At 41.5% G+C, this 23,125-nt stretch overlaps 1 protein-coding gene across 1 annotated transcript; it reads left to right on the top strand.

Moving 5' to 3' along the window:
* Nucleotides 1–20,168: 20,168 nt before the first annotated feature.
* Nucleotides 20,169–23,046, top strand: LOC123962651 (collagenase 3-like). The gene is made up of 10 exons (XM_046038843.1): nucleotides 20,169–20,394; nucleotides 20,597–20,844; nucleotides 20,933–21,081; nucleotides 21,324–21,452; nucleotides 21,591–21,752; nucleotides 21,888–22,017; nucleotides 22,124–22,251; nucleotides 22,368–22,527; nucleotides 22,645–22,748; nucleotides 22,847–23,046. The coding sequence occupies exons 1-10, from the start codon at nucleotides 20,296–20,298 to the stop codon at nucleotides 22,960–22,962; spliced, it is 1,425 nt and encodes a 474-aa protein (XP_045894799.1). The 5' UTR covers nucleotides 20,169–20,295; the 3' UTR covers nucleotides 22,963–23,046.
* The last annotated feature ends 79 nt before the right edge of the window (nucleotides 23,047–23,125 follow it).

The following is a 23,125-nucleotide window of genomic DNA, read 5'->3' as shown; positions in this document are numbered from 1 at the left end:
CTTTTGTTGTCTGGGGCGTGGTTGCGCCTATTATAATCAAATATTTTCCACAATCGAACCTCAATGGTCAAACGGTTGTACTGTTCTAAGTTAAGCATTTGGTAACAGAAAACAATTGTCACATTATTGGTCAGGATATTTATACATTTAACAGCATTTCCAACGATGGTATGTAATACTTATTTCGTCCACTTGGGGGAGCACAGGTTACATGAGGAAAGCTTAGATTAATCCAAGATCATCTCTTCTTAGGAACCGGGAAATAGTTATTCATCCTTAAATTCAAGCAGGCGATTAAGAGTATAGTAAGACATTTCTTTATCATCATTTCTAAAGGAATTTTGTCGGAAAGTATTATGAACAAGCATTTAATCCATTAGATGAGGGAGTGTCTTGCTGAAAATAAAAAACACTGCAAAAGTAACTTATTTAGATTCTTTTCAGCACTAATATCAACAACAGATAGCAACAACATGTTAACATAACTACTTAAATAGAGGCAAACGTAATCAGGTAACTAAAGATTTAATTGAACTTAATTAAATGCTTTGAGTCTTTGGAGACTCCAGTCTTTGGTTATTTAAAGTTTGGCTTTCTGGGTTATGTCACAACTTGGGTGAGACAGGGGTGTCCGTTTGATGGGGTAATGAAACAGAGAGCAAGGTCAGTTGCCATGCTTACATGTGTGGGGGGGCAGTTTTGATAGGCTGTTCAGGGAAATGCTAATCGCTGGTTCATATCCCTTTGTCAGTTTAACAGTCAGGCCCCGCGTATCAGCTTCGTAGATCAAAAAGGTGCCAGTTTTACGATCAACTGCCCAGGCATAGCACTTAAAGAAAGCAACTTTGACCCCCCCTTCTTCTCTGGGAGAGGAGAGAGGAATTTGGAGTAGCTCCAAATTTATTCAATATAAAATGCACAAATCCACACCGTTGTTCACTACATCCCCCCGTTCGGACAAAATGTTCCCTCCGATAGGGAACGTTTTGGACGCAATGAGAAACAACAAGTGTGGTTTGTCAGGTGCAGGTTCACTGCTGGTCAGGTGCTGATGATGCGTTGGTCGGCTGCTGGTCAGGTGCTGATGATGCTGGTGAGGTGGAAGGAGTCAAGCAGAGCAGAGCAGGTGGCAAAACACAACATCTGTGATCAGGTTGATGTCCTTCTAAGGCTACTAATTCTGCTAGTCACTTAGGGTAGCCCCAATTAGCTAGTCTTAAAGTAGCAGGTGCCTGCTGTGTTACTTAATCACCTGAAATAAAATAAAGCGGAAAATTAATTTGGGAAGCAAAAAAATATCTTAACAAAATGACAAGTCGTGTGTGAGCATGACCAACATTATTTAACTGAAAATTATTTGATATTCAGAACCATAACCTGCAGTGAGCTTGAGAGTTGTTTAGCTGGTTTAGGCTAACAGTCTCGTCTGAGGGTCTTAGCCCTTTCAAAAACAAAATTTTTAAAAATGAAGCGGCTTTTAGTCCTCAGAGGAACTGTTCTGAATGGTATTCTATTTCTGCAGTTGCTGCAAGAAGATGTCTGCTCTGGAGCAGATATTCTTAATTGGTTAAAGGAGCAATAAATTTGGACAGTAGCCCCCACTTGTGACTAAGTGGTCAGGTTGAGAGCGGCTCCACCTGGTGGGTGGAAAATTTTTGGAAATTCAAAGTTAAGTGGTTAAAGACCTCCTTTAATTGCAACAGGGAGACACAGAATAGTGGCTAGAGCTGTGGGTGGCGGACCGAAGTAAAAAGATACCTGGCTTCCAAGTTTTGTTTTACTAGGCACGCACGTGAACTCTAATATGACCTTTTTAACCACTAGCAGCTATCGTACCTAATTGAGGATTTCTGTTAATTATTAATTTATTAGGACGTTATCCCGTCAAGTCCCATGGGATTTCTGTGAAACTTGATTTGGTCCAGAGCAGGTGAATGTTTGTCTGTGACCACAGAAGGATCGGTCCAGTGGGGAGAGATCGTGTCTGGGGAGTGCTGGCGGTGCCAATTTGTGCACCCATCTGTCTGTCATTGGTCATGTTGCCTGTGGGAACCGAGTCGCTGGTAAGCGGCAAAGAAGAAAGACTGACAGTAGCCTTTGAAGGCTCAGTGTGACTCACTTCCTTAACAGAGAGGTCAGGAGGCAAGGAAGAAGGCGTGTGCCCCATCTCTGGAGTCCTGAGCTCACAGTCATGAGTGTCGGTGCTGAGCGGCCAATCCAGTAGAGTGGTTTTGGGGATCAGTGCGTCATTTGAGATGGTAATTAAAGCACAGAAGCAGGTTTCTCGTTCTGCGATGTATTCAGACAGTGAGATAGGCAGAGGTCGTCTCACCTGTGCCCAAATCGTCAAGTTCTGAAAGTAAAGCAGTGGCTCAAAGCGGTTAAGGAAGTCTTTGCCGATGAGTAGAGGAATGGCGTCAAATAGTGAGACATACACCGGGTGGATGAGGTCCATGCGACCGATAGACATGTGGATTAATGTCAAGGCTGTCAAATTGAAGTTTTCAGGACCGAGTGGCTGGACTGTTGTCTGTAGTCTCAGGTTTTTGTGGGAGCAGGTCATGGCCTGTAGCTGCATGAAGAGGGCTGATGACATTACAGTGATGTCTGCGGCTGAATCAAGAAGTGCTTCCTGCACCAGAGTGTTTTCAAGTGTTACAGGCAGGTAGAATTTCCGTGAAACTCCCCTGTCAGTCAGGTGACACAAGAACTGTTGGGAGGGCGGACTGCCCTGAGTGGCTTTGGACTCTGTGAGAGGATTCTCTCTTGAGTCGGACTGTACCACCAGGAGTGTGCTGGAGGGAGCGGTTCTCTTAGTCCATCTGTGTGAGCGTGTCGGTCGTTCTGACAAAGTGTCAGGAGAAGGAGACTTTGGCTTTGCAGCAGCTGCGGCCAAGTGCCCTTATCCAAGGGGGGCCTCCCCCCAGGATTTGCCTCTGATATGCAAACGAGAGACATCCCTTGGTGCCTGGTAAGGGCCTGCACAAGCTCAAACAGACTACAAACTGTTGATTCTGAGAGACATCCTAGACACCCTGACCATAAAGGTGTCGCCCCCCGACGCTCCCCAGGACAAGCCAAATGGCACGGTAACCATAGCAACCGTGCCCCCCTTTCTAATTACTTCAACTATCAAAGAACCCCTTTCTTTCAGTCCTCGTTCTATACCCACCAAAGAGCCATTAACATGGGCTCTCAACCTGCCCCCTCCTTCTCACGAAGATGCGCGAAACTGATAAGAAAAACTAGATCCAGGGGAGAACACTCCCACATTCCTTTCTTGTGAACAGAAATGTTGTCTCTAAGTTTTCAGTATTACCTTGTTTAATTAAATAATCTTTGTTAAGTTACTTAATAGTTCTCTCCACTTCAATTTCAGTAACTCTAGTACCATGTTGTTGTTGTTGTTGTTGTTGTTGTTGATGTGGCTTCTGCTGTTTAATCTCTCTGTTTTATTGCCCATACTATGATGCCATGTTCATGTAACTTGCTTATATATTTTCTAAGTAAGAATGTTTAACTGCCAATATAATACAGGAAGTGGTTAATTAAGTTCCTTTCATCTGCAGTGATCTCTACAAAATGTTTAACCCTTAATGTTTAACTACTGACAATAACTTAATAGTTTCCTTCTTATCAAATGCTTAGAACTAAGAACGGTATAACTGTTTGACATGTAAAGTTTGATTGGGGGAAGGTATTTGATTGAAATACGCCAAATAGCCAAATTTAACTGAGTTATTACCATAACTTACACTTATTTTGTTTAATGACTCCCTCCAATGCAAAAAGATGTCTTATGGGAACTTTGCTTCTTTTGAATATGTGGCTCTGTGTCACCTTATTGACTTTGACTGTGTGGTTATTGTTGGTGATTTTAACATCTATGTTGACAACCCCCAGGACAGAGGGACTAAAGAACTGTGTTGTGTTCTTGATAATTATGGACTGACCCAACATGTGAGGGAGCCCACACACAATAAGGGGCATCCGTTGGACTTAGTCATCTCCAAGGGTCTGGACATTTCCAAGGTTGTGGTGACTGATGTTGCTCTCTTTGATCATTCCTGTTTTTTCTTTGAGAGTGCTATCTGCGTGCACAAAAATGTACAAACAGAGGTGATCACAAAACGGCATATCACTGCGAGCACTAGTGAAAAATTAATTGAGGCCTTCTCTTTGACACCCGCCCTCTCACGGGTCTCAGTCAATGAGCTTGTAGATAATTTCAGTTCTAAAATTACAAATGTTATTGATGCCATTGAACCAGCCAAGGTGAAGGTGGTCTCTGGTAAGAGAAGATCTGCATGGAGAAATGCCACGCTGGTTAGAACTCAAAAAAGACAGTGTCGAAAAGCTGAACGCAGGTGGCGGAAAACAAATCTCTACGTTCATTATGACATCTATAAAGAGAGACTTCGCATTTATTATTTAGAACTGAGAAATGCAAGGTGGTCCTCCTTCTCTGACATCATCACCAAAAACACTAATAATGCACGTGCCCTGTTTGCTACTGTCGACTGGCTAACCAGCCCTCCTGTGTCTGTTGCCTCTGTCCTTCAATCCACCAGGGCCTGCAATGAATTTGCCTCCTTCTTCACAGACAAAATTCAAACAATTAGACAAGCAATCAGTGCCTCCATGTCAGTAACAGGATATGTCTTGTCCCTATGTCCACTTAAAAACAATTCATATAGCATGAGACACTTTTATTCTATTAACCATAAAAACCTGGAGGACATAATACAACATCTGAAATCCTCTTCATGCTGCCTTGATATTCTGCCAACAGGTTTTTTCAAAAATGTGTCTAAATGCATGGCCTCAGATCTACTACAAATTGTCAACATGTCTCTCCACTCAGGTTTTTTTCCCACAGGCCCTGAAAACTGCAGTCATTAAGCCACTCTTAAAAAAGAGCAATCTAGACAGGTCACTAATGAGCAATTATAGGCCCATAACAAATATCCCATTGTTTTTCATAATAATTATGCAGATGATACACAGATTTACATAACCATTTCACCAGGGGACTATGATCCCATACAAGTGCTGAGTAACTGTATTGAGCAGGTCAACGATTGGATGTGCCAGAATTTTCTCCAATTAAACAAAGATAAAACTGAAGTTACTGTTATTGGAGCCAGGAAGGAACGATTGAAAGTCAGTGCTCGACTTCAATCTGTAATGTTAAGAACCACAAATCAAGCCAGAAATCTTGGTGTAGTCATGGACTCAGACCTGAATTTGAGGAGCCACATTAAGACAATTACAAAGTCAGCCTACTATCACCTAAAGAATATATCAAGGATTAAAGGACTTATGTCTCAGCAAGACCTGGAAAAACTTATCCATGCATTTATCTTCAGTCAACTCGACTACTGTAACAGTGTCCTTACAGGGCTCCCTAAGAAATCCATCAGACAGCTGCAGCTGATTCAGAACGCTGCTGCTCGAGTCCTCACTAAGACCAAAAAGGTGGATCACATCACTCCAGCTCTGAGGTCTTTACATTGGCTTCCTGCATGTCAAAGAATTGATTTCAAAATCCTGCTGTTAGTTTATTAAGCACTAAATGGTTTAGGGCCAAAACACATTTCTGATCTTCTGTTTCGTTATGAACCATCCAGACCTCTCAGGTCGTCTGGGGCAGGTCTGCTTTCTGTCCCCAGAGTCAAAATTAAACAAGGAGAAGCAGCGTTCAGTTATTATGCTCCGTATATCTGGAACAAACTCCCAGATAACTGCAGGTCTGCTGAAACTATCAGTTCTTTTAAATTAAGACTGAAGACTTTTCTTTTTACCATAGCTTTTAATTAAATATTTAAGATTTTTCTTTTTACCACTGTCTTTAACTAGTAGATTGATAACTTACACTGCACTGTCCTGTTTTCTTTTTCTTTGTTTTTAGCTTTTTACCATTGCTTTTAATTAAATATTTACACGGTGAGAAATGAGTAGGTAATTGAGTGAAAAGATAATGAGAGTGAGATTGAACAGAGTGAAGGAAGTGGTCTTAAATCTCGCGCCCGAGTGATTTGCAGGAACCTCTGTCCACCTGTAAACACGCAAGTGGGTCCACAGTATAACTGGATCAAAGTGGCCTGCGGACAGACATCCTGGTTTCTCTGTAGTGTCCGAGGGTTTTTGGAGTTTCAGTGGACGCAAAGAAGTACAGACTAGCTAGAGAGAGTGGATTAAGTGTACGTCTCTTTTTATTCTCTTTTCAAAATAATTGTAACTCAATTATTTGCTCAACCCCTCAGCCTGTTTTTATTTTCCATTTAACTCTTTTAACCCTGATTGTACACTGCACTGTAACTTTTATTATATTTTAATGGGTTTTTGTTCAATTTCCCCATGTTGCTTTTAAACTTTTTTTTTATATTTCCCTGTTGCTTTTATGTTTTATGTAAAGCACTTTGAATTACCTTGTTGTTGAAATGTGCTATACAAATAAACTTGCCTTGCCTTGCCTCATTAGTTCTCTTGCTCCTTTCCACAATAGAACTCAAGTCACAGTGAACCCCATTACTCTCACTGTTTGCATTCTGTTTTGTTTAGCAATTGTTTATTTTTTTGATGTATATTTAACCGCATTTATGTTCACGTAGTTAGTTCTAATAAATTTCACCCTAATCACAGGAATGGTGTGTGTGTATTGTTTAACTACAGGTCACTGTAAGGGAGGATTTGTGCCCTTTTGATATGAGATTGACTGATTTATTTAAGATAATGGAACGATTATTAACTAACTGATCACTAGTGAATGTCTGTGTAATTATAAAAACCATACCTAGGGTGTCCAGAAACCCTGGGCGATCGGGAATTTCCGGTGGTGCCCGGGAGTATTTATTAATTAATATTTCCGAATATTAATATTCTTAATTTGTATTAACAGTAACGTAGGTATACTACATATGTGTGTGGGTGGAAGTATACATCCTGCATTTCCCACATTATGTCTAAAAATAGACTGGTCACTGATGAATAATCAGTGGAAAAAGTTGTAATATAACATTGTAATAGTAAACTTAATAATGTCCCATAAAATAGATAAACATCTATTGTCCTGGAAACAGAAGTGATTGTATTTCACGTATTTATTAAAGCTTTGTGTGTTTTCTCATGATTTGATTGAGCTTTTTAAAAGTTTATAAAAGTTTTTTTTTACATTATTCAAAACACTATTCAATAATCCACTTTTTAAAAAGTACATTTTACAAAATGTAAAATATTTTGTTTATGCAGCACAGTTATATAACTCACAGATTCTAAAGGCAATATGCTAATATTTATATTTTGCAGTAGTAAAAGAAAAGATTTAAAATCACTGTCGTCTAATCACAGGAAACAGTAGCCTGCGAAATAGAGAAGGTAGTTTGTGAGTAAGGACCTTTGAATTCATGACAGCCTTAAAAAAGTAGTGATATCAAAATATCGCTCAGAATATATTTTTTATACATTTTGATGAAGATGAGAGGTTCACTTTCCGCTCAAACAATGGTGAGTTTGTTTTATTTATGCTCTGCTTGGGACAGTGGTGGAAAGTAACTGCGTACATTTACTCCACTGTTCTTGAGGTGCTTTAGTTGACTATTTCCATTTTGTGCTACTATAGAAATTAATTTTTATTTTACTACATTTTACTCCACTACATTTGTTGTAGTTGTAACTATAGTTGCAGTTAGTAGAAAATCTTAATAGAATTGGTTCTGAACCTTTCTGGCTTTACATGTGTTGCTGGGGTTTCTTTTCTTGTTTCAGATATGAGTTTGGCAATTTCACCAAAGAGACATTTACCCCCTAAACCTCTGATGTAGTTTCATTTAAATAATTGTTTAAATGATCTATACTATAAATATATTTCAGAAAAAAATAAAGATTAGAGTAGAGTCCAAAAATTTTTACAAATTTGTGTGGCAGAACTTTATTCTGTTCCTCTCCCATTCATCGTATCATGATAAATCATCAGATTAATCTTGTGACAATTAGTAGAGGGCCGACGACCTAGGTCAGGAACCACTGGACTAAACTGCCTGTATAACTGTATATAATTAATTGAATCTACTAGTTAAAAGCTGTAAAACCTAGTTCCCCCTCAAACAGGGCAGGGTTTTTCATACCCTAGTTTTACTTTCCACCACTGCCATGGGAGGAAATTTTTAAAAATAACTCCATTGTGTGTATTTTGACATGAAAAATTGGTCTTCATCCAGAACAACTCTACCTGTACCTGTTTCTGCTGTAGGCTACGTCCTCTTCATGGTGGCTGCCCATGAGTTTGGCCACTCCCTGGGCTTGTCTCACTCTAATGATCCTGGTGCTCTCATGTACCCAACGTACTCATACAGAAACCCCGACACCTTTGTTCTGCCGCGAGATGATGTCAACAGCATTCAGTCTCTCTATGGTCAGTACTAACTGGCTGGATCATCCGTGCCTGTTTGCACAAATAGCTAATAACATGACCAGAATCCTTGAAAAGGCTCCTGCACAATCTTGGATAATGTCACACAACTTTGTTGCAATGAGATGCTGACTTTATTTAACCTCCAGGTCCAAACCCAGACAAGGACCCTGTTAAGCCTGGACCTAAGCCTCCAACCACCCCTGATGCCTGTGATCCAACCATGGTCTTGGACGCTGTCACCACCCTGCGAGGAGAGATGCTCTTCTTCAAAGACAGGTATCAGACATACTGTATGGTAGAATGATCCAAAATCTGACAAGGATTAGAATTTTTCAAAATACATGCCTGGCTTGTGTCTGTTTTCAGTTTCTTCTGGCGTAGCTACTCCCAGAGTGCGACACCAGAGCAAATTCTCATAACAAACTTCTGGCCCAGTGCCCCCGTCAACATTGATGCTGCTTATGAAAGCCGACAATCAGACAGCGTCTTACTCTTCAAAGGTACTGTACTTGTTCTCTGTATCTACCTAAGGGTCCTATTCTGACTAAATTATTTACTTTTACATGCACATACTAAACAGTATTTTCTTTTCATCTCTACACAGATCAGAAAGCTTTTAAAGTTGATCTGGGTTTTCCAAGTCAAGACTACTGATATGAGATATTCAGCCTTCTGACAAATGGATGAATGCTGAGAGTTACATGATGAATATCTGTTGAACATGAAGCTACAACCAGGAGACATTTACCTTAGCTTGGCATTAAACAGATTTGCAACGCGCTATTATCGCGTTAACGCATTCATTAATCAATGGCAACAATAAATTTATCGCACATGAACACAATTCTTTTTTAAATTATTATTATTTTGAAAGTCTGTTGCTCACTGGCTCTGAATACACATACAGTCAAACCATGGGTCCCACCCAAACAAACAGTGGAGGGAGGCTTACTATGCTTTCATCTTTTTTCCATATTTTTCCACCTGTGATCCGTTATCACGGCAGCAGGTGAGCCGCTTGCTTGTTAATGATGCAGCCTACCAAACAACCGAAACCAACATCTGCACCCTGTGTGTTCAATGCTGCTTTAACGTTACCTGGTCCGTGCTTGAAAAATATTCACCGCGACTTGTAACGTCCCCCCCATCCCCCATCCCCATCATCGTCCATCTCGGTGTCCAACCCTATAGAACATAGTGTTTATGCTGCTCCCTGATAAAAGAAAAATGTGTCTGCTGATACCTGTTCAGAAAAAAAACTGTCTCTAATGGTAACTTGTTTTAACAAGCTAATGTCCTGGCAGTGGCAAATAGCTTTGGTTTAATATTTGATTTGTTTACATTACTGTTTAAGTGGAGATTTACAAGAAATATTTTTTTGCTACTGTGTAAAGGGAATACTGCTGGTAAAAAGCACAATATTTGTGTAAAGTGTTTGCAAACCACATGTTATTGCACGTTTTTGTATATAGCAGTACATTTAAATTAAAAGTGCACAATACACTACTTTAGAATTCATTATTTATTTTTGTGCGTAAAAATTAATCGTGATCAATCGCATTGTTACGCGTAAATCATGCGATAGTTATGCATTAGTTATGTTTAATCAGTGATAAAAAGTGTAAAAAGAGCTAACCGCCTCATGGTGCTCAACTTTTCATTTAGCTAGCACAGAAACTAATATTGAGTCTCTGTTCTGCAGATTTTGCTTACATCTACAGTGGACCCTACATCTTTAAGTACAGCCTGAGGACGAGGAGGTTGTACCGTGTGCTGAGGAACAGCTACTTCTTGCCCTGCAGTAACTTCTAGGCGAGTTTACTAGCTAGGGTGTTTATATAGCCACCCTGAATGGATTTACACTAACAGTACATATTAAATATTCAAACATTTAATTTGATTACATTTAGTGCTGTAAACAAACAGTATTTAAAGAATATATTAATAAAATGTGACAATTTCTATATTTTGCCTACATGTCTGTTATCTGTTCATCAAAGTTGCAAGAACCATCCATCCATCCATCCATCGTCAACCACTTATCCTGCGTACAGGGTCACGGGGGGCTGGAGCCAATCCCAGCTTACATCAGGCGAAAGGCGGGGTACACCCTGGACAGGTCGCCAGTCCATCGCAGGGACACACATAGACAAACAACCACTCACACTCGCACCTAACGACAATTTTAGAGACACCAATTAACCTAGCACATTGACAGGAGAGGAACAGCTGCATGCAGCAGCAGCACGGCCTGAGCTGAACCCAAAGTCTTAACTGTCACAGCATCCAGCTTCATCTACAACTTCTTCCACTAACCAGGCTGTAACCAGGCTTCCTCCTACCATCCAAACACATGCATGCCTGCATGTGATTTGTAGTTGAGAAGGGTGGTGGACCCAAACGCAGGACACAGAGCAGGATCAGTTCAAAAGGTTTATTAACAAACTTAAGGTGATTCCAGGTAATCAAAAATAAACACAGTCCAAGCAAACAAGGTGATCCAACAGAAAATCCAAGAAGGGTAATAATAGGGATGGGACGCTCGATACTGACGTGTCGACGCTGTGTCGAGATCTCGAAGCATAGACGTTTCGAAACACTGCTCCAAAGCGTGGTTCAAAACGTCAGTGTCATGTAACCATAGTGAAGCGAGGCTTCGGTGCGTTTCACCCCTGATTCGACAGGTGGCACAGCTGCCACTTCTACGCTTGATTCACAGTGTTTGGAACAAACCGCACATCAGCTTCTAACTCATTTGACAGATTTGTTCCAAGGACACACAATCATTTGATTTATTGGAGCAACGTGCTGTAGTATATATCTGTAGTATTTACCTATGATGGCAAAAAAAATATTTATCTTTGCCAGCAACAAATGTTCCATGTGACCAAATTTTTCCAAGGGTGGTGATGTCAATTATGAAAAAAACCTATTATTATACCTATTATTTCTATTCCTTTTCCGTCTTGCGAGTATCTGCAACAAAGACTTCACCGTCTGAGATCAATAAAGTATTCCGATTCTGAACATTAACAATTTGTCTCTATGGGGTAGTGGTTAAGACATATGCCTTTGGTGTAAGAGACCTGGGTTCAATTCCCACTGTGATACATGGGTCCCTGAGCAAGACACTTTACCCCTAGTTGCTCCCAAGGTGCGCCCTCTGACATAGTAATTGGGATTTGCTTTTGAGAAAAGCGTCAGCTAACACAGAGACGTGTTTTATTAAACAGATTTTATTGCAATCCCCATCTGCTGTCTCTGACAATCTGAACGCGCTTGTGTGCTTGTTGTATGGTGATTTCTCCAAAATCCTGTTGGTCATCCATCCATCGTCAACCGCTTATCCTGCTATTGTAAACGCAGGTCAGTCTTGTTTCAATGAAACCATTACCAAGATGTGTCGACATCAAAAGTGACCAGTAGGTGTCACCGTGGAGACAGGTGTCGAAGTAGTTTCGAAGCCTCAACACAATTCTGGCACAATTGCTTCAAACGTTTCAATGTTTCACAAAGCCTCGCTTTGCCCATCACTAGGTAATAATCCAGACAGCAGGGGAAAAAAGATGACACGACGAGCAAGGCAGGCAAAACCACTACAACACAAGACAGAGCGTATACACGCTACAATGACCAGACAAAGACTGAGGGAAACAAGCAAGGATATATACACAGAGTTAACGAGCTGGGAGGAGATACACAGGTGAGGGACATGAGGCTAACCAGACACAGGCAGGCAGAGAGAGCGCAGGGGGAAACGGAGAGACTGGCATGCAGAGGGATTACTGGGGTAACATAGGTCACTGAACAGTAAACACAGGTCATATCAAAATAAGATGTAACAGATCAGAAATAATAAACTAACTCAGACACAAGCAGACAGATCACAGCTAAACTAAAAACAACAAGGAACACAGACTGAAGCTAAGATAAAACAGAACTCAGAGCAGACATGGTCAAACAACACAGAAGTTTACAGACCAGAAGTAAACACCAAGGCATGAACTAAGGCACAGGACTGGGAACTAAGATAAGAGACAAAACAGATTCTAAGTAAACTAGAACATGAGACTGAATAAAATAACAAGGCTACACAGAGAAACACAGAACCAAAAACAGACTTAAACAGGAAAGACATGAACACAAAACCTCACTCCTAACAATGAGAGGTTCCATAAACCAACCCTGAACAACACATAATAAACCAAACAACAGAATGACAAAAGAAAGGGAAGCAATCAGCTCACAAAGGGCCACAGGCTCTGGAGTCTTCCCTCTACCCTAAACCAACCTTAAACTAAACCTAAGCAAACTGAAAAAAACTACCAGACCCATACGTGTCATTTACACTGCGGACGCTGGGGACATCCCCTCCACTTTCTGAATTGGCTGATTTTGTCCCCATCACTTTTTAAAAGCATTTGTATAAATGTTTATAAATGTTAATGTTTATAAAATAGCATGCAGCAAGAAATGTTAACTAACAAATGAAAAAAAAACATTCTGCAATATAACTTGCTGTTAAATAACAAATGAAAATGCTTTCAGAAATGTTTATTTGCACATGAAGAAAACATACAATGCAATTAAAATATAGAAGAAACAAAAGTGCATTGTCCAAAAAAATAAGTTAAGCAAAGCTGCTGATTGTAAAATGATCCAAAAACGTGCAGAACCAATCATTAACTTTAACAGCTTCTTGACACAGTTTCTTTGTGGTCAAGTTTTCCGTCCTCTGTGGAGGGAAGACTAAATATTGGCTACATATGTGTTGCCTCAGCAGGGATGATATTACATGAGAAATGTTGATCTACAGGAGAAACAGCTCTGAAAGCAACACAGAATGCGTGACAGCTGCTATGACTTAGATTCTATTATATTAACATATTTTGAAATGTAATGTGCTACCTGAATTTTGTGTTTCCTTTTACATAAATAAAAACAATTCCACCATAAATTGGTGCAGAAACTTTCACCTGAATGCCAGAGATCGACCATCTGGTGACCTGGTGCAGCCAGAACAGTCTGGAGCTCAACGCTCAGAAAACAGTGGAGATGGTCGTGGAATTTAGAAAGAGCCCAGCCGCACGTGTAATGTTAACTATTAGTTTTTATGTAAGTTAGAGGTATGTTGTAAATTCTCTCCATGGTGCAACTGTTTATTTCAGTAATGCATAAATCACATTAGCAGTAATTTACACTAAACTAATAGCTAGGCTAAGTTTGAACACACAGCTGGTGTAACAGGCTGCTCAGCCTTGTCTGTAAGTTACTGAAGTTACTAACCATTTCACAAAGAGGACCAGTAAGATAACAAACCAGGATTCACTTCAGGGATTCACTTCAGGGATGGGTTGAAACCGACTTCAAACTTGGAACATGTAAGTTTGGACTTCATATGCAGTTTTACTGTTTTACAGTATGTTAGCTAACAGTTAACAGTGGTCATCCATTTCTGTGTTGTGTGGATACAAAGACTTTCTGCTGCTGCTGGCCGCTGTGTCGTCTTCATTTCAGGTGCTTGACATGACGTCTGCCCAGTAATATCATCCTGTAATGCAATGCAAGCTTGACCATGTGACTGACTCACTGTTATTTGAACATTATACTGTTATATTTCATCAGGTCAGTCATGTATAACTGCAGATACATTTAGCCTTGAATTAGGAGAAGCATGTATTTAACAGTGTGTGTGGTGATCACAGAACTAATGTCAAGGTGATGCCAAAATTACAGAACATTTCATGACCCACCCACAGCAGTTATTCTTGAATCTATCTTGTTATATAATACTATGTATTTCATTTCTAGGCAGTTAGACTGTAGTATTGGGTCCAAACTGGAACATGTATTTACAGAGGAGTTACCTGCGTTAAACAATGGTCAGCAATGCTTCTCATGTCTTTGTAGCATTAGCTCTGACCTATGTAAAATAAGCTTAAGAGTCCTGCTTTACACAAACACTCATTAGACTTCACTATGGAGGTATTTATGTTCCATTATTTTACAATATTATATTATATAGTCAATATAAATGTCCACCGTTAATGTTTACAGCTCCTGTTCATTTTCTTCATTTATATTTAAAGTGTTTTATTTGTAATTTGTTAATAAATATATGTTTTGTGTTGGTTAAAGGTCATCCATATCAATTTAATGCTAAAAATGTCTAAATATGCAGCGACTCCCCGCTTCCCCGTTCCATCTTCCGGTGACACCTTTGCTGCAGCTATTGCCATAGCAACCAGATTGCTTCTGGCCGACCCTCGTCGTTCAGAGTAGCTGTAAGCTATGGGTCGAAAAAAGCTGTGTGTGGAAATCTTGTTACTCCTTTTGTGGAAGTTGTTCAACAAACGCTGTCTGTGCCTGTTTTGTTGTTTTCCTGTTTAGTCTGTTTTCATAGGTTTGGTTTTGTGTTCTGTGTTCTGTAAGCTTATTTGATCTTTTCATGTTTAGCTTAATTTAGTTTTTTGTTAATTTGCATGTTTAAGTTTTCTTAGTATTTGTCTTGTCTTTTATCTTAGTTCTTAGTGCTGCGTTTGAGTTCTTTGCCTTAGTTCTTGTTTAGTGTTTTTCCTGGTCTGTGTACTTCTGTGTTTTTTTGGTCTGTGTCTTAATCCTTAGTCTTATGTCTCCATCTTAGTGTATTCCTGTTCCCTGTTTGGTCCTGTCTCAGTTTCCTACCCTGATTTTTTTCTGTTTTGAAGCTTTTTCCTGTTTTCTGTTTTACTTTGGTAACTCCTTGTGTGTTTCCCTATGTTTTACTTCCTGTTTTATTTTGTAGTGTTCTGTTCTAATGTGTCCTTGTCTAGCTTTGTTTCTGTTGTTGATTACCTGAAGTGTTTCAGCTGTGCTTCCCTCCCTGCTCATTTGCCTGTGTATATATTGTCCTCAGTTGTGTTCAGTGTTTGTGACTTCCTCGTCTCTGTTGAGTGTTCCATCCTGTACCTGCGCTTGTGGATTTATCCTTGGTTTGTACCTTGTTCCTCTCTTATGGATTTTCCCTGTGGATTTTACTTTTGTTTGGATAGTTGCCACTGAGCTCCCAGTGTAAGCCTACTTTACTTGTTTAATAAATCTTCAATTGCACTGCATCCTCCTCACTGTAGTCTGCATTTGGGCCCACACCTCTGCTCTCAGGGCCTACTTCACGAGAGGTGTCTCCTCCTCTGTGGTGTTGCAGGGTGGGATGACGGTGGATGACATCTGCATAGCGGTTTCCTGGTCTTCCCCGTGCTCTTTCGAGTGAGTCACCGAGAGAGTGACTCACTCTCACTCAGAGTGTTTTGGCTTGCGAGTGTGCAGTGCGCCCTCTCCCACGGGACGGTGCGGGGGAGCGGCCACTGGTCGCACTGCCTCTGCTCTGTCCGCAGTTCATGCGGTTGCTGTCGTGACCCGGCCTGCATCTGTACAGCTGCTGGGCCCCCCATCCAGTTCCTCGACTATTACACATGGGTCGGTCTGCTGCCTCCCATGTCACGCCATCCGTGCTTGTGTGCACACTGACACCAATGCAGCAGACAGTGGGGGGCTGGGTGGCTCATTTATGGCTCTGGGCAGGTGGGTTTTGTGCTTGGTGGTACCGTATGGGCCAGTGAGGCTTCTAACCCAATAGTGATAGCCTTAGTGGACGAAGCCTACACGAAATAGAACGGTAATTACGTACTGTAACTCCAGATTCTATGAGTATAGGTGCAGCCCAATAAGTTGAAGGACTCACTGGACCTTGGTTCTCAGTGCTGAAGAAAAGGCATTTTGGGAGCCGAAGGCTAGGTCTCACCGTTGTGTGTATATATACAAGATGCGGACGCAGGAGAGGCCCACTCTGTGGGTTGGTGTAGACAGTTTTTCTCAGTGCCGCGCATGCTTGCGGAATGGTAAAACCCTTAGCGATAGTCTTAGCGGGCTGTGCCTATACTCATAGAATCTGCAGTTACAGTACGTAACTACGGATACACACCTGTTGGTGAGACACGGGTGTGTTAAGCTTTTGTCATCTGCGTGACACGTCTGTCAAGAGAGCCCAGGGTCAGGGTAGCGTCTGGCCGCAGCGTAGGAAATGGTGACTGTTGTTATGGAAACTTTAATTAAATTGTTTTGGATGACTTATGATGGACGGCATTGTCGCCTCACAGCAAGAGGGTCGTGGGTTTCTGTGTGGAGTTGCATGTTCTCCCCGTGTCCGTGTGGGTTTTCTCCGGGTGCTCCAGCTTCCTCCCACCATCCAAAGACATGCGGACTAGGTTAATTGGTGTCTCTAAAATTGTCCTTAGGTGTGAGTGGTTGTCTGTCTATGTGTGGCCCTGCGATGGACTGGCAACCTGCCTTTTGCACAATGTCAGCTGGGATTGGCTCCAGCCCCCCTGCGACCCTGTACGCAGGATGGATGGATGGATGGCTTATGATACTGTTGTAGTACTCGGTCTTGGTCTTAAGACCACTTTTTGATGGTCTTGGTCTTGTCTCGGACTCGACCGCCTTTATACTCGGTCTTGTCTCGGGATTTTATTTCAGGACCAGTCAAGACCATAACTTTTGGAATATCAATAAATTGCTTTTGCATTGTCTGATTTGTTAACATCCTAACTTTGATTGTAAATAAAACTTATTGCATTAAATGCAACCAATAACCCTAATTAAACGTGTTGTTCCCGTTAACGACTGTCCCCCTTTCTGCGATGCTTATGTTGATTTCAGCTCTTAGTGTTTGTATGTGGGTGTTTTAATGGGAAAGTGGATCTTTTAGATCAATTTGAGAAGTACCTGTGATCTCGTTCCACATTTTATTGCGTGCCATTCAATGCAAGGAACTGGTCTTGGTCTTGACTCGGTCTCGCCCTCCCACAGTCTTGGTCTCAACTGTTCTCATCCCCTTGTCTCGGTCTCGATAAACTCTGGTCTTGGTCTTGACTTGGTCTCGGTTTGGGGGGTCTTGACTACAACACTAGCTTATGAAACTGTATTGGTAAAATTTCATAACATCATTGCTTGAAACAGTATTTAATGTGGTTTGTCCTCTCTGGCTGATACTTGATCCATTTGAAAAGGTCTGTAGCAGTGGTGGTATTAGTCCACATCAGACTGAGCTGAGCTCATAACCGTCCTATGATGTAAAACCTAAATGCTACTGCTACAGTTTCTTTGATTCTTAGATGTATTGCTTTATTGCTACTTAATGCTTTGGTTTTTTGGCTACATTTCAGGCTTCAATAAATATGAACATCTTTTGCATGTCATAATAATACTAGAGGCTACAAATGAGGCTCCATGGTTTCTTGCAATGACAGATGGTGAAAGGAATGACTAATCACTTTATGTCCAATAGAGCAAAAGATAAAATAATAAGTTATCAGTCAAAATGATGCAGGGGCCCCAATTTTCTGGCTAGGTGAAATTGAAGGAAAGTACTTCATGTAGCTTCATGATGATTGTGCAGTGTACCCACCGTGTATACACAAGTTTTCCAAAACTGTATATTAAGCAATTACCGCAATGTACCTAATAACAATTTGTCAACAGATGAATAATCCAGGGAGGTGTTTAAAGGCGTTACCTCAGTGCATAATACAATGTTGTAATAATGGCATTTATACCTTGAATCAAAGTACAGTTGTTCTGTATTGAATTTAATGTTGATGTTACAAATGTTTTTTTTATGTTTTTAGTCAAATGTTGCTAGTGGATATGTGTATGTGTGTGCATTTCTTAATATTTCAAATATCTTATATGTACATATACCTACATTTCTTCTAAAGACACAAAATGTAAACTTTGTTTTATGGTCCTACCTTTGCATCATCTTTTGGTCAAAGAGGTTTTATAATTAAAATAATTGTAGACTATTGTTACTTTTATTGCAACAACACATTTGTTCTCTCAAAGTGTCTGAATTTACTAACACATTGCATCAGACTTTCCTCTTAGGTAACAGTGAACAAAAGGTAGCTTTCCAGTAACATTGAGGTACAAAGTTGTTTGTTACAGACAAATCTGGATTAACCACCTGTTGACTCACACAGTTCCTCAATCAAGCCATTATGTTTTCTATGCAGTGCAGCACCCATTAATAGAATAAACTGACTAATGTTTTTCATAAACTGTGGAAGTTACAGTTGATAGGTAAGCCAAAATGAAGAGATTGTACTTTGAAATGTGTGGTAACAGAGCTTTTGCTCATGATGACAGGACACAACCTGCCTGTGTTTGTTCGCAATGCACATCACTGTCTTACCAGAAGAAACAACAGTGTGAGAAGAGACTTTGTGAGTCAAAAGTCAGACTATTCATGACTTGGAAGAATCTAAGGATCATGTGGGCACTAACACTCACAAAAACACACCTAAGCAAAGTACTAACATAAATTGCCAAACACACAGGACATGGCAAGCATTTTAGAAAAATGTCTTCCAGCAAGCCAGCCAGAATGGGGCAAGACACCAACGGGGCTACATCATGCCGGGGGATCTCCGTCCCCGCTGCGGATTGCTATGCCGCTCAGGACAAGGAGGTGTGGGGGCACTCCCTCTCTGGGGGAGAGGTACAGCGGCGGACCCACAAGAGCAGCCACACTGCCTCGTGCAGACCCTCCCACCACACACAGGAGGGCGCTCCAACCTACCATGGGTTGTCGGTGGGTGTCCCAGCGGCTGCAGCAGTAGTGGCTGCACTTCATGGCCACCAGGGTACCTCATCAGCAGGTCTGACCACTTTCAGAGCGATACTCGTAGAGCGCAGCTCGTTTCCTGTTCTATGGACAGGTGGATGAACATTCTGATCCACCGGGGTCATATATTGCAGTTCACCTTCCCCCCTCCCCACTTCACCGGGATAGCGGAGACAGTTCTCTCCATCTCCAGAGTTACTCCGGGGCAGGAGAACCAGGGGTTCTACTCCCGTCACTCCATGGTCAGGAAGAAGATGGGGGAATTAGACCCATCATGGATCTGTCGTTGTTCAATAAAGCGATTATGGACAGGCCTTTTTGCACATCGACAGTGAAACAGGTGCTAGAGTGTGTGTGTGTGTCAAGGAGAGTGGCTCACCTCCATCGACCTGAAGGACATGTACATTCATGTTTCCGTCATCCCAGTACACAGGAAGGTTCTGCTTTTCTCTTTCTGGGGCACCCAGTATCAGTACAACCGCCTGCTGTTTGGTTACTCTCTGGACCCGCACACTTTCTCCAAGTGCGTTGAGACGCCTTTCGAGCCGCTGTGGCGGGCGGGTGTCAGGGACAAGGCTGTGGTACAGACCCAAGCTCGCTGCACACCTGCCTCACCTGGGTTTCACAGTGAACTGGAAAAAGAGCGCTCCTCTCCCCTCCCAGAGGCTGACCTACCTGGGTGTGGTGCTGGATTCCTTTTTCTGGAGAGCACGGCTCTCTCAGGAGAGGGGGGACTCTTTGACGGAGCTGCTCCGTTGTGTGGTCTAACGGAGAGTGGGGAGGGCCTCATGTCAGCGGTTCACATGGTGGTCCCTGGGCCCACACCGCAGGCAATTTGGTATTAATTCTCATAAATTTATTACATCAATGTAGACATGCAACACAATACTACGCTTCCAAGTGAATCTGAAAAAAAATTCTAACAAGTAGTACTTTTTTAATGGTTGATTCATGATATTTTTCTTTATTTCATAAAAAAATTGTCGTAAGCATTGTCTGTTACATATAACAATCCTACACGTGTCATATCATCATAATTACAGTGTCTTGTTTGGGGAAACCTTTTTGTTGTATGAGCAATCAAAGCCAGACTTCCTCTCTTATCCATAAAAGGAATATTGAGTCACTGACTCAAGGTGGTCATTGCTCAACATGCCCTGTCCTCAGCCTTTATAACCGCTGCCTCCAGCACAGAAACACCAGTTGAATTCAACAAACCATGAAGACTTTCAAACCCTGCATTCTACTAAGCCTGGCAGTCGCAGTTTACTGCGTGCCAGTACCGCAGGTTACTGTGCAAGATGAGAATTTTGCAGAGGTATGTATGTTTGCTTTGCCTTTTGATGCATTTATTCAGACTATTTTGAATTTCGGTGCATGTGGAAACTTGTTCTACGAATCCTGAATGTTACGCTGTTATAGACAAAGGAAACCACTTAATCTAAATAGCTAAATATAATAAATTGTTGTTGTTGCTGTTGATGCATATTTAAGTCTCCAACTCTTGTTCTCTTTTGCAGAGCTACCTGAAGAAATTCTTCAACCTAACAGAGGAGACAGGTCCATCTAGCAGACGGGGGATCAGCCCGGTGAGCAGGAAGCTGAGTGACATGCAGCGATTCTTTGGTCTCCAGATCACCGGGACGCTGGATAATAAAACCTTAGAGATGATGAAGAAACCCCGCTGTGGCGTTCCAGACGTCCATATTGCCAGGTTCTCCACGTTTGAAAATAACCTCAAGTGGACTAAGAACAGCCTCACCTACAGGTGAATGATCTGAAGAGAGAAAGTGTGTGAAACAGTAATTGTAGGAAGTCTATCAAATAATGTTCTTGACTATTTTTCTGTCCTACAGGATAGAGAACTACACACCTGACATGCCAGTGTCAGAGGTCGATGACTCCATAGAGAAGGCACTGCAGGTTTGGGCCAAAGTCACTCCTCTGAGATTCACAAGAATCAACAGTGGCACCGCTGACATCATGATCTCCTTTGGCCGCCAGGGTGAGTACAAAATAACTTTTCCTGTGCCTTAACTATTAATTAACTCTCCCTATGCTCAGTTTAATGGTTGTGATGTCCCAAAAAGCATCCTAGCTGTAACTACATGTGTTTTCTGTGTCTTGAATCACATTGAAACGCTGGTCAATCATATAGCAAGAAGCTATCCAAAAACCCAGTTCTGATGTGTTTTTTTTCTTGTCGCTGTACAGTATTTAATACATGGCAAATGTTCTTGCTAACAGCACATGGTGATGCTTACCCTTTTGATGGCCCTGGAAGCACTCTTGCCCATGCCTTCTCCCCAGCCACTGGCATTGGAGGGGATGCTCATTTTGATGAAGATGAGACGTTCACTTTCCGCTCAAACAAAGGTGAGTTTGTAATTTATGCTCTCTGTTGTGTCTCTTTTACTTACTAACTACTCTTTCAGTGTGTGTATTTATGTGATATACTGTATATGCTCATCATCAAGAGGAGCTGGAACTGTAATTACGTGCTTTCTGCTGTAGGCTACGTCCTCTTCATGGTGGCTGCCCATGAGTTTGGCCACTCCCTGGGCTTGTCTCACTCTAATGATCGTAGTGCTCTCATGTACCCAACGTACTCATACGCAAACCCCGACACCTTTGTTCTGCCCCGGGATGATGTCAACGGCATTCAGTCTCTCTATGGTCAGTACTATTTGGATCATCCATGCCTGTTTGCACAAACATCTCTGAATAAGCTCCTGTACAATCTTTGATAATGTCACACAACTTTGTGTGACATTATCAAAGATTGAGATGCTGAATTGATTTAACCTCCAGGTCCAAACCCAGAGAAGGATCCTGTTCAGCCAGGTCCTAAGCCCCCCACCACCTCTGATGCCTGTAATTCAACTATGGTCTTGGACGCTGTCACCACCCTGCGAGGAGAGATGCTCTTCTTCAAGGGCAGGTATTGTAGACATACAGTAGAACACTCACTTATCTGAAAGTCTGTTGAGAGTGTTGTCTCAAGAGCTGATTTATGAGAACTAACGTCTGTTGTTGTGTGTTCTCAGTTTCTTTTGGCGTAGATACCCCCAGAGTGCAACACCACAGCAAAGTCTCATCAAAAACGTCTGGCCCAACGCCCCCATCAGCATTGATGCCGCTTATGAACTGTCAGACCGACTCTTTTTATTTAAAGGTACTTTACTTGTTCTCTGTTTCTACCTAATGCTCCTAACCTGACACTATATTTAAGACTGCATTATTTCTCTTTACATGCTGATGCTAAAATGTTTTCTTTTAATCTGTATATAGATCAGAAAGTGTGGGCTTTCAGTGGCTACAATCTTGTACCTGGCTATCCTAAGTCAATTTCCAGTTTTGGTCTGCCCACAAGTGTGAAGAAAATTGATGCAGCCCTTTATGATGTGGAATCTGCCAAGACTCTGTTCTTTGTAGACAGAAATTACTACAGGTGTGTTCAAATACTGTGACGTGAAATTAATTCAGGTGACTGATTTAGGTATGTTGATGGTTTCTTAGGTGGTTTAAAAATGGTGAATCAGTCTAATTACTGTCTGTGTTTCTTCAGTTATGATGAGGCCAAAAAGGCTATGGACCCGGGATTCCCCAGGAGTTTGGATCAGGCCTTCTCCGGCCTGACCAGCAAGGTGACTGCAGCTTTTCAGTACAGAGGTGAGTAGCATTCAAAGCTTATCGGAGTTTTCCAAGTCAAGACCACTGACATGAGAAAAAGTTTGCACAGAAACTAACAGTGAGCTTCTGTTCTCCAGGTTTCACGTACATCTACAGTGGAACCAACATGTTTGAGTACAGCCTGAGCAGCGGCACATTGTACCGCGTGCTGGGGAACAACTACTTCTTGAGATGCACTTCTAGAAGAGTTTAATACCGAGGTCATTTTATGTAGGCAATCTGAATGACAATGAAGGCACCAAAGTTAAACAGTGTCCATAATATATAATAATATATTTTTTCACGGGTATATATTGGATATATGCCCTTCTGAGAACAGCATCTAATGTTTTTTTAAATACTTTTATATTTTTGTG

This window comes from Micropterus dolomieu, linkage group LG23 (assembly GCF_021292245.1).
Source record: "Micropterus dolomieu isolate WLL.071019.BEF.003 ecotype Adirondacks linkage group LG23, ASM2129224v1, whole genome shotgun sequence".
Taxonomy (NCBI): domain Eukaryota; kingdom Metazoa; phylum Chordata; class Actinopteri; order Centrarchiformes; family Centrarchidae; genus Micropterus; species Micropterus dolomieu.
The sequence above is the reverse complement of the archived record's forward strand: the minus strand, read 5'-3'. Positions and strand labels throughout refer to the sequence as shown.